The 12411-nt window shown below is 33.1% G+C and overlaps 1 protein-coding gene across 2 annotated transcripts in view; it reads right to left on the minus strand.

The window, feature by feature from the left end:
* Positions 1-1095: 1095 nt before the first annotated feature.
* The window catches only part of SLCO6A1 (solute carrier organic anion transporter family member 6A1), a 90854-nt gene continuing 79538 nt past the window's right edge, over positions 1096-12411 (minus strand). Inside the window, exons 11-13 of one of the 2 annotated variants that reach the window (XM_059175560.1) lie at positions 6163-6227; positions 3016-3153; positions 1096-1329 (exon numbers count right to left, since the gene is read on the minus strand). In XM_059175560.1, coding sequence (XP_059031543.1) covers positions 1193-1329; positions 3016-3153; positions 6163-6227 — 340 coding nt within the window. In that variant the 3' untranslated portion in view covers positions 1096-1192. The remainder of the gene's footprint in view (positions 1330-3015; positions 3154-6162; positions 6228-12411) is intronic. The other variant, XM_059175562.1, reaches the window with a different exon arrangement.

The raw sequence follows: 12411 nt of genomic DNA on the forward strand, positions 1-12411 counted from the left end.
GTGATGGGGATTAAGGAGGGCACTTGTGACAAGTGCTGGGTGTTATATGTAAAGAGAAATCATTAAATTCTACACCTGAAACCAATATTACACTGTATGTTAACTACCTGGAATTTAAATTAAAATTTGGAGAAAGGAAAACAAAGTAAAGAATAGGACAATGTCTACCCTTAAAACAGGGTCATTGGCTAATATGTATAATAAAGGAGAAATTTTGTCACTTGTTTCTTCTTCCAACAAAACAATGGAAACAATGTAAAGAAGACTTTGTTTTATAAAAATTTGATTTTTACTCCAATATTTAGAAGATTGCTATATAATTTGGATGGATGTACAATGATATATGATGCAATTATAAGAAAACTCTCTAGAGGAAAACATTTAAGGTTAAGAAAAAATTCCACAAATGTTGACACATCTCCTACATTGAAATTTGAATATAAGCTCACATGGAACAATTATAATTATCATACAATGAAATATAAAAGCACAAAAATGAATACCAGTTCAGGTGTCAGACAGTCATTATCAACAAATTTAAGGCCAAAGTAAAAATATATGATCATACTGAATTTTGTGTCTAATAAAATTAAAGGAACATAAAAATGCATATTGCAAGTTAGCCAACTGACCACAGAAAGTTTTTGAAGAAAACTCTCTGTGGTGAAATAAAAGATAAATAAAATGACATTTTTTAATACTGTTTAAAATTAGCTTCTTTTGGTTAAAAATCATGACATTAATTTAAATTTTTATTATATTAACTGGATTGACAAATCTAATGTTATTTTGAAAAATTATAGAAAAAAAAATCCACAGCCCAAATGAAAAGTAATATGAAACCTAAGTAGTCCTACATCAACAAGGTCTAATAACTAATACATAAGGATATCACTGTAGTCAGAATTAACTTACATGTATTTTCCCACTTCTGCTTCATCTTCTTCTTTCAAAGCATTCTCTATTGAATGCATTAAATGTGTATTTTACAGTATCTTTTAAAAATCTAAAACACAGAGACTATGTTATTATATTTGTACTCAAATTATAATAAAACTTATGGGGTCACATGAATCACATTCATTTATTAAACATATGACTATATTGTAATTATTTCAAATTTTATTAATATAGCATTACATTGATGGACTGACAGTGTATAATTCTTCCACATTGATGATCCAATTATAAATCACTTCTTTCCCTTTTTTTTTACTTTTACACTCTTTACAGGTATATGCAGGCTGTCACCGTCTCTCTTTGACATATATTTATACAGGCAATATGCAATAGCAGTGAAGAAGATAGTGAATAGTTTGCAAACAGAACCTAAATTAAAAAAAAATACAAGTATCAGATGTATCAATCTACTTAGAGTGAAAATATTTGTGGAAAAAATGCCAAATACTAAAGAAAAAGTAAGTATATTTCATCTCCATAAAATATCAACTTTCCAATTGTAAAATGTAATTAATGTCATAAATGCATGTCAAGTTATTTAAAGGAGACTTTTTTAATGTTTATAAAAACTTTTAGATTTCTTAAAGATACAGCCCTATCTTTTATTTATTTCTTTAATTATTTCATTTCTTCCAAATGGACTAGTTGACACTAAATGGCCACAAAAGCATATTCCTATTGTAGTTTTCTGTTTGTCCTTTGTGACTTAATTCCCTATTTCTTTATTATTGTCATCTCCTGTTAATAGCTCCTTAGCAGGTTCTCTAGCAGTTCACCAGTTTTCTCAATTATGTGCTGTTTGAAAATAAATAAGTGTGCTATAGTTATATCTAAAATAAAAATTAAAAGGCTCAGCAGTGTCTTAAGAGGACTTAATTATGAACAATGCCTAGTTTCATTCAATTATCTCTGATAAATTTTAACTACTTAAATGTCATTTTTTATCTTTTTTTAAAAGGTTTTTTATTTATTTGACAGATAGAGATCACAAGTAGACAGAGAAGCCTGCGGTGGGCGGGTGGAAACAGGCTCCCCGCTGAGCAGAGAGCCCGATGTGGAGCTCCATCCCAGGACCCTGGGATCATGACCTGAGCTGAAGGCAGAGGCTTTAACCCACTGAGCCACCAAGGCGCCCCATTTTTTAAATTTTTTCATTGTTTTTTAAAATTTTACTTAGTGCTTAATGTAGACTAAGCTTGCTGGATAACTGACTTTTGAATTATAAGGCACACTGTATACTTTATCACAGAGGTATCTGTTACTGTTAAATAGTAGAGTCTATTATTATGTGTTTCTTTGAATTAATGAACCCATTCATTAAAATCACAAAACATATAAACACTTCTAAGTATTTATCACACCAACGACATCTATGCAACAAAATCACTGAATGTTAGCAGTGACCAAGATTTCAGAAATTATGTAGTCCAACATCCTCATTTTATAGATGAATAAATTGAGATCCAGGAAGAGCTAGTGAGCTTTCCAAAGTAATACAAGCATATTTGGACTTTCTCAACACTGGCCATGGCCCATACTACCATAGCATCCCAATTCTCCATATCTCTTATTTATTCATAAATAACGAATACTTGCTATGTGGGTTGTTATAACACTGAGTAAAAGAAACAGTGAAACTTACATGTAATTAGTATAAAATATCTTGATGTTCTTTAAGAGTGTGAAAAATAATTTTTAATTATCAATCTTTTACTATGGAAATGGAAATGGTCACAAGGTCAAGCAACTTGGTTGTATATGTATATGGACAAAATTGTTTCCTAAATTGAAATTTTGCTAATTACGACCCTTTATTCAGGAGTAACATAAAACTATTGTGTATAGTGGAGTGACTCAAATATTCACACAAATACTATAAAACTTTAGTTTATAAAATATTTTCTATATAATAAGGCTTCTTATATATGTCTTTTTATTATATACTTAAATCAAACTATCCATTTGTTCAGTTTATTACTGTACGTTACTATAAACAACTATACATTTTTTAAAACAATTATACTTTCCTATATTTCTTCAATAGGTATTACTTACTCATTCCTACCATAAGGTAGGCCATTTTTTTCTTATCATAGCTCAAACAATTTCCTTTCCTTTCACAGTATTCAGTCTCTCGAAATAGACAAGAAGAGTCTACTGACAGTTTAAAAAGTATTGGTCCAGGTATTGTCGCTATGAAAAATGCAATAATTGTAAATACTCCATGAAAATACCACAGGTAGGGATAAGAATGCTTTTATTCTAAAACTAGACATATATTTAGTCATCATCACATTTAAATATAGCATTTAAAACTAGCTAAGAGTTTACTTACAAATAGAATTACTAATAACTGGAAACAATGTATTTTTTTAAAAATCCTTATCTCGGGGGCACCTGGGTGGCTCAGTGGGTTAAGCCTCTGCCTTCGGCTCGGGTCATGATCCCAGGGTCCTGGGATCGAGCCCCATATCGGGCTTTCTGCTCTGCAGGTAGCCTGCTTCCTCCTCTCTCTCTGCCTGCCTCTCTGCCTACTTGTGATCTCTGTCAGATAAATAAAGAAAAAATCTAAAAAAAAAAAAAAAATCCTTATCTCTACAGGTATAAAAAATTAGTATCTTTCATATTTTTAGAATGGTGTACATATTGTTATGCAGTTGACATCTCAAAACTTTTAATTTTTCATTTAAAAATTTAGGAGAAAGTGTTTACAAGAGATTAAATATAATTTTTGTGAACTCAGTGTACCTCCAAATATTTCAAATTGTGAAATTTTCAATGATAAGTTAGTTTCATAATCCAACGTATATCTGTTATCAAGATATTGACAGAAATAACTGAAAATGTAAATGCTTTGGTATGTTTGTAGCACCCCCTAAATTCAGAGAACCCCTAATCCAGAGGAACAGTTGTGTGCTGCCTGAGGTAAATCTCTATATACTCAGAGACAAATCTGCTCAGCAACAATTTCAGCTAAAATTGAATTAAAAGTCACTTTTTAAAAAAGTCAGTGGGAAGACAGGCTGGCTCAGTTGGTGAAGCATAAGACTTTTGACGTTGGGGTTATGAGTTCGAGCCCCAGTTTGATGCAAAGAGGACTTCAAAATAAAATCTTAGGGGGAAAAAAGCCACCCCAAAGACACTAGAAAAAGGATCTCGGAACTAACATGTCTTAACCATCTTCCTTCTATCAGGGCCCTCATGCTTCATGACTCTTGATTTCTGCCAAAGATCACTGTCCATCACCAATTTTCCCAGTCTCATTGAGCGTTAACACTCTGTTTACAATTGCTCAAGATGAAAAACTGAGGCCTCCTGTACACTTTTTTCTACTTTTCATCATTATTTTTCCAACCCATGATAATAAATCTGTGTGACACTAACTCTAGACATATCTTGATTTCTCTGTCTCTTTTACAACCCCCAGAATCCAATTTAATATAATTCTGACTTGGACTTCAGCAGAAGCCTTTTTTTCCTCCACATTTATCTTCTGTAAGTATTTCTCCCTCAGAAGCAGAGTTATCTTTTAAATGTAAATCAGATAATCTCTTTCCTCTGCTTCAAACTCTCTGTTGGCAAAATCCGTTAGATATAGAGTCGGTCTGTATCTAAAATATCACATTCCTCCCTCTTCCATCAAAAATGTATTAGTCTCCCTGTCTTCCTTTCTGATGCTGAAACTATTTATATACTTTGTTTTTCTAATGTTCCTTTGCCCATTACAAAGTTGTCCTTGGGGTGGCAGGGTCATGGGGGGAAGGGAAGGAAAAATGAAACAAGATGAAACCAGAGAAGAAGACAAACCATAAGAGACTCTTAATCTAGGGAAACAAACTGAGGGTTGCTGGGGGGTCGGGGGGATTGGGGGCAGGTGGAGGATGGGTGGCTGGGTTGTGGACATGGGGGAGTATATGTGCTATAGTGAGTGCTGTGAATTGTGTGAAATGTGTAAGACATGATTCACAGATCTGTACCCCTGAAACAAATTATACATTATATGTTAATTAAAAAAAAAAAAAGTTGACCTTGAGCACCTGGGTAACTCAGTCAGTTAAGGACAAGTGTCTGCCTTGGTCTGCCTTGGGCTCAGGACAGGATCCCGCATTGGGCTCCCTGCTCGTTGCAGAGCCTGCTTTTCCCTCTCCCTTTCTCCCTCTCCCTGACTCATGCTCTCTCTCTCTCTCTCAAATAAATATACAAAATCTTAAAAAAAAAAAAATCTGTCCTTATCTAATGGTCATTATTCACACAAGAATATGCTCTAATTTTTCCTGATTAAAAAAGCAATTTTAACCTCGCATACTGATCTAGTTATAAAATTATTTCTTTGATCTCCATCAAAACCATACTTAATTTTTTCTACATTTTTTAAAAGATTCTATTCATTTATTTGACAGACAGAGATCACAAGTAGGCAGAGATGCAGGCAGAGAGAGAGAAAGGGAAGCAGGCTCCCTGCTGAGCAGAGAGCCCAATGCCAGGCTTCCATCCCACCACCCTGAGATCATGACCTGAGACGAAGGCAGAGGCTTAACCCACTGAGCCACCCAGGTGCCCCAATTTTTCTATATTCTTGACTTCATTTATCATATATCTTTCAGACTTCAATCCAGTTCAATCTTGCTTCCTTGTCCTATTAATACTTTTTTCCTATTAATATTTTTAATCAACTTTTGAACTGGGGGTGCTAATATAGTCATAACGTAGATTTGGAAAGCTAGTTTTTGCTATTAAGAAAGCCTGAAGTACAAAGTGCTTTACCCTAAGCAAAACCAATTTTTTCTTTAGCTATAAATCCTTAAAAACATCAGAGTCAGAGTCTTCAGTCATGAAAATGTTTAAAAGCGCTAGTTTAGATTAGTGACTTTCCAAACATACAAGCAATCCTGTGGTTTTATGTTTGGTTTCAGCTTACCAAACCACTTTTAGGAGCTTGATGAGTATACCTCTAATCAAAGAGATTGTTCTAATCAAATATAATATTAATACATATTTTATATGACAGTTAGGATGAGCTTTGCATTAGGTATTGTCTTTTTAACATAAATATCATCTCCTAAATACTGCAAAGCAGCTCCCCCAGTCACTTGTTTTGTGTCAGTTAACCATTATTATTTATTTGAAATTCCAAAAATACATGTAGACACACATAAAAAAATTAACAATTCAGTGTAATAAAAGATTGCCAAAAGTCCATACCAAATATTCTCAAAATCATAAAGGTCAAACTCAAGGCCAAAGAACGTTGATTGTCTGATACAATCCTGCAAGCAAATAGTAATGATATTACTAAAACATCATTATTATTAGCTATAGAGAATGTTTGCTAGGTTCAAGATTATTTTTTTTCCGGTGTGTCAGTTAAACTAAGAATCTTTAGCCAGTTGACAGAGTTCATTCAGGTGAATCAAAGAAGCACCACTCCTTCAATTTCTTCATATCCTGCCCCTTGCCCACTGATTCCAAAGCTTCTTGCTCTCCACAAGGAGGAAGAATTTGTAGACCAAACCTTCTGCCCCAGCCTCTTTTTCATTTGCTGAAAAAAACTTTGCACTAACTCTCACACTTATCTTTTCCATTTTGAGGGGCATACCCACTGTTTTCGATTTCTCCTTTTTTTTTTTTTTTGCCCCTGTGAGATCCACTCCCTACATTGCTCCCCCTTTATCTCTGTCTTGGAAGGCTGACCTAAATGTACTAAATAAGTAGGCTCTCTTGTTTTCTGTCTTCTAGTTAGCGTTTGCGAATTGGATGCTCCAGAGTGAGGAAGGAAAGTGAGGTCAAGGTGTTCCTGCCCAGGCTCTCTCTTGCAGAGTTATAATAGGTTGACTTGGTCCCTAGGCAAAGCAGTCCCCTCCACAGGTCTCTCTTCTTCCTATCCCTGTTTTCCTCTAGCCAAGTGGTAACAGACCAGAGGTACTATACTATACCATGTGATTTCTTATACTCCACCCACATTTTAAATCGTCACTTTCTACAGCCTTGCTTAAATTGTCCTAATTGGAAGGTGCCTTTGTCTTCCTACTGGACCTCTGACTGTTACCCTCCCTATTCAAAAGCTAAAATAAACAAAAAATAACTTTCCCAAATATAAAAAAATGAACCTTTTGTTTTAAAACATGCATAATGCCACATGCTAGTTTGGAAAATGAAAATACAATAAAAAAATCAACCTTTGAACATACTAGGGAGTAAAAAAAAAAAATAAGAGCTACATCTTATTTTAAATAAACTCTATGCTTACCCTTTGTTCCCTTGCTCTAGAACTTGAACAATAAACTAGTAGGACCAGTATTTTCATCCAAACTGACTCATTTACTAAAATGTAGCATACATACAATATTTTGTGGCTATTTTACTAAAAATGAGGTAATTCTACCCATATCAACCTGGTGAAAATATACATTCTTTCCTTAGATGTTTACTACTAGGAAAATGAAAACAAATAAACCAATCCTCAAAAGAGAATGACATTTTTAAATAAAAAAATAACTTACACTTCTATAATGAGCAGATTCTTAAGGAGGAAAAAGAAAGTGTCACATTTTAGAACCACACTTTTGTATAGGTCTTGGTATAATGTTGAAATATGAATAATAACCCTAACTTTAATTGTGTGTTCTTCTTCATTTAGCATAGGTAGTTTTCTTACATGGCTTATCATTGCTTTCGGAAGCATAGATAGAGTTGACCATAACTCAAGTATAATCATTAAGATGTATTTATGTATCTTCAGTTTGATTAACCATCTTTCTGATATATATAAAACAAGATGAAAAGAGCAATGATTCCTAGGATTTTCCATAATCACTTAAATGAACAGCACAAAATGAATAATAGATATGTATTAAAAATATTTAATGGAAAATGAGTATCTTTTACCAATGAAGAGAATTTTTTGGTACATCATCTAATGAAGTAAGGCTATGATAAAATGATTTCAGAATTTCGTGGAATAAACAAAACATTCATTAGTACTCTTCCAAAATGTAAAAAAGCAACTTTTACTATCTCTTATGACTTCTAAATTTATATTTTCACTTCATATCTTTCTTAAAAGACAGCAGTTCTAGACTTAAGTTACTGTTTTGCACAAAAGCTGTTCTTCCCCTTAGTGTTGCCTATCCCAAGAAGTGGAACTGTCATCCACCATCATGCCATGTCCAAGTCCAAAATGTGAAGAGGCATTCTTGACACCCCTTTTCCTCACTGACCAGATTCAATAACCAAACACTGTGATTTTTTAAAAAATACAACTTTTTCATATCTCTTTCTCTGATTAAAAAAAAAATTATCTCTAAGACTACTGGCCTATTCCAAGGCTGTATCTTACCCCTTAAAAAAAAGGAATGACTTCTTAATGTATCTCCCAACAACCATCCTTACCCTTTCAGTCTACTTTACATGGAACAAAGTGATTTTTTTTTTTTTTTTACTATGAAATTCTGATCATTTCACTGCCCCACTAGGATCTTTCAACAGCTTCTCCTTGTTCTTATGGTAACATCTAGAATTGCAGAAAACTTTACAAAAGTCATCACATCAGTGATCATTACTCACCACCTCACACCACATTTTTGCCCTTATCACCCTCCCTGTTCATGACATTCGATGACACAACAACCTTATGGAGCTGCTTCCCCCACTTAGACTCTTTGCCTATGTTGCCACTGTGTGAAATACTCAGCCCCTAACATTTAAGGCTCAGCTTAAAGGTCAGTTCTTCCAGAACACCCTGTCTGAATCCTTGGACTGAGTTAGATTATTGTATAATTTTCTCATTTCATTTCCCTGCATTTTATTTGCAATGTGTTTTAATATTCTAATTGCTTACTAGTAAAAACACACTTTTAAAATTTATTTTATTTTATTTTTTGCTGCTTTTCTTGCCACCCTCCAACAGCTACCAGTGCAGCAGGGAACTGGATACTTTTATCTCTCTTTTATTCTACATTTTTCTTTAAAGTTCTCATCTACCTTCTTGCTTGAATCTCTGGCAACTATCACAGCTGAGAAGACATAAACATTATTTTTTAAATGTGGGACGAAAAGGAAAGAACTGAAGAACTAATTTTTCTTTGCTTTTAAGTTATTTTCTTGTTTTCCTTTATTTCAACTATTATTTATTTATTTGGTTAAACTTGTAAATCTTATTTTAATCCACATACATTTTAAAATTTCTGATGTATTTTACCATTTTATTTTATATTATTTTATATTATTTTTATTAATGAGCATCTTCATGGAGAGATATAGATAAGTCATGGTAGTTTTCTGTTTAGACTTCAGCCTCACACATCTCAGATTTTAACTAATTTCTCCAGAGAAAAAAATAATTCTGTCACTCGTAGTCCCACGTGATCACCAAAAACTCTACCAGTTTGCTTGTCTCCAGCAGTGACTCCCTATCTGGACCTAGTCCAGACTGTCAGCTGCTGGCCTTCGTCAAGAATTGGCAAGAACCTCAGGGACAGCTTTAGATCTCCAGTTCACCTCTAAAAACTTCTGCTCTCTCTAGAATTTTAATCCCTCTAGTCCTCTGTCATTTTTTCTGCCTTTAAATACATGGTTTTTATCCTTTAACCCAGTTTTTCTAGTTGCCTCTATAGGATGATTGGTCTGCTACAAAGTACTCCATGCTACCCCTCTTCCTTGACTTTCATTATCATTTGTTTGTCAGAGATTTCACAATTTATGTCTTTGGTTCTGAATCTTACTGTATTTTTAAAATTAAACTTTATTTGTTGCATTTGTGGTGTAATTACATGATTTGGAAAGCAAAACAATATAAAGAGAATATGCTGGAGAAACTTGCTTGCTTCTACCCCTGCCTTCATCTACATCTATTTCTACCCCATTCCTTTGAGCTACCTTTAGGCTACCATTTTAATTTCTTTCTTGCTTATATCTAGTGTTCTTTATGCAAATACAAATAATTGTAAATGCATATCTCTGTATCTCTTTCTTCACAGAAGGTAGCATACTATATTCACTGTTCTGTACTTGATTTTTTCATGTAACAATGTATTCTCAAGATTTCTTCCTGCATAAAAATAGAGCTCCTCCCTATTCATTTTTTTAAAAAGATTTTATTTATGTGACAGACAGAGATCACAAGTAGGCAGAGAGGCAGGCAGAGAGAGAGAGGAGGAAGCAAGCTCCCCGCTGAGCAGAGAGCCCAATGTGGGTCTCGATCCCAGGACCCTGGGATCATGACCTGAGCCAAAGGCAGAGGCTTTAACCCACTGAGCTACCCAGGCGCCCCCCCCCATTCATTTTTTTTAAATAAAGGTGAATTAAAGACATTTTTAAACAAACAAACAAAAAGAACAAGATTCATTTCCATCAGACCCACAGTAAAAGAATTCTTTTGAGGAAAGAAATGATCTCTGAAGAAAGAAAAAATGCAGGAAAATACAAAGAGATTCTGATAATATGATATTAAATATATACATAAAATTATATCCATTAGATTGTAAAATTTGTGTAGCACCAGAATATATGACAACAATAACAGAGGTTTGGAAGAAAGTTAATGGAGTTAAAGTATTCTTAGGTCCTTGAATTATTCAGAAAGTGGCAAAACTACTAATTTAATTTGACTCTAACAAACCATAAATACTCTTATGATGTCTTGACCACTATAAGAAGAATAATATATAATTAGCAAAATAATAAAAGGAAAATAATGAAAGCTAAAAATAATGCAAAAGAAGTAAAGAACTAAAAGAATGAGTAGAAAATATAGTAAAGCAAATACTAAAATGAGACGAATATCCAAATATATCACCAATTATTCTTAATTTAATAGTCTATATAGTCTAGTTTAAAAAATAAGTTATTAGATTAGATTTTTTTAAAGGCAACTACAGACTTCTTAGTAGATACCTTAAATATGTATAATCAGAGAATTATTGAAAGTAATAGAATGGAAAAATGTATATTATGCTAACAGAAATATAGTAGATAAAACAATATTAAAGTGAGAAAAAGTAATTCTAAAACAAAAAGTTATTAGAGATAAAAAAGAATATTAGAATATTTCTAAAGGATCTAAAGGGTCAATAAAACAAGTTGTAGCAATTCAATTTTTTTCAACTAATAAAGCCTCAAAATATATACAGCAAAAATGATGCAATAATGGACAAATGCACCATAATAAAAAAAGGTCCAAAGAAGTTTTCAAGGAAGAAAACATAAAATTATGTTCCCTGAACACAGTGGGCTCCATCTAAAAATAAACAGAATACTAATTATGTTTATATTATATACAAATATAAGATATATAAGAAAAATTCAAATGTTTAGAAATTAAACTATACACTTCTAAATAAGATATGACTTAAATAAAAAATTACATTGAAAGGCATATTTAAATTGAAAGAATAAAAAAACACATATTAAGACTTTTGGGATACAGCTATATTCACATTTGGACAGAAAAAGAATATATATCAATATACAGAAGGTATATGTGAATAAAATAAAAATATAATAAGCATAAAAGTGAAATGATGAAAAGTGAAAATTAAAAGCAAAAAGATTGATTAGCTTCTTTCTCCTTCTCTCTCTCTCTCTCTGTCTTTCACACACACACACACACACACACATACATTCTCTGCTCTGCAGGGAGTCTGCTTGAAGATTCTCTTTCTCTCTCTGCCCCTCCCTCCTGCACACTCTCTCTATCAAATAAAATGTTATTTTTTAAATCTTATCATATTTTTATTGACTAGTTGGATTTCAATCACCTCAAAATACAAGAATGGCCAAGAAAGTCTCAAAGATGGACTTACAACAACAACTGATACAAATATTCACAATAACTATACAACAATTAAGACAGTGGAATACTGGTGCAGTGATGCATAAATAAACCAAGGGAACAGAATAGATACAGAAACAGAGCCACATATATAGCATCTCTTGTACACTGCTACAGGGTAAGTATAGCCTTTAAGTAAAAGGTGGAGAGTCTCTTAGTATGCATAAAATAAAAAAAATGAAACTAGATTCCTATATTATATTTTAAAAATTCCCAGCTGAATTATTTCATAACTTTTATTAAAATAATGTAGTAAATGTTCTCATGATTCTGCTTAGGGAAATATTTCTTAAATAGTACATTAAAATCAAAAATTTATTTCCCTCAAAAACTGACATTATTACAGCCAAAAAGGCAAGCCATTGAATTGGAAAAAAAAAAGTATTTGTTATGAATATATGATCAGTAATTCCTGACTTGGGTTATATAAAAAATATAGAAAGAAATCCTACAGGGGCGCCTGGGTGGCTCAGTGGGTTAAGCCTCTACCTTCGGCTCAGGTCATGATCCCAGGGGCCTGGGATCGAGTCCCGCATAAGGCTCTCTGCTCAGCAGGGAGCCTGCTTCTCCTCATCTCTCTCTCTGTTTGTCTCTCTGCCTATTTGTGATCTCTCTGTCAAATA

Source organism: Mustela lutreola, chromosome 5 (assembly GCF_030435805.1).
Source record: "Mustela lutreola isolate mMusLut2 chromosome 5, mMusLut2.pri, whole genome shotgun sequence".
NCBI classification, from domain to species: domain Eukaryota; kingdom Metazoa; phylum Chordata; class Mammalia; order Carnivora; family Mustelidae; genus Mustela; species Mustela lutreola.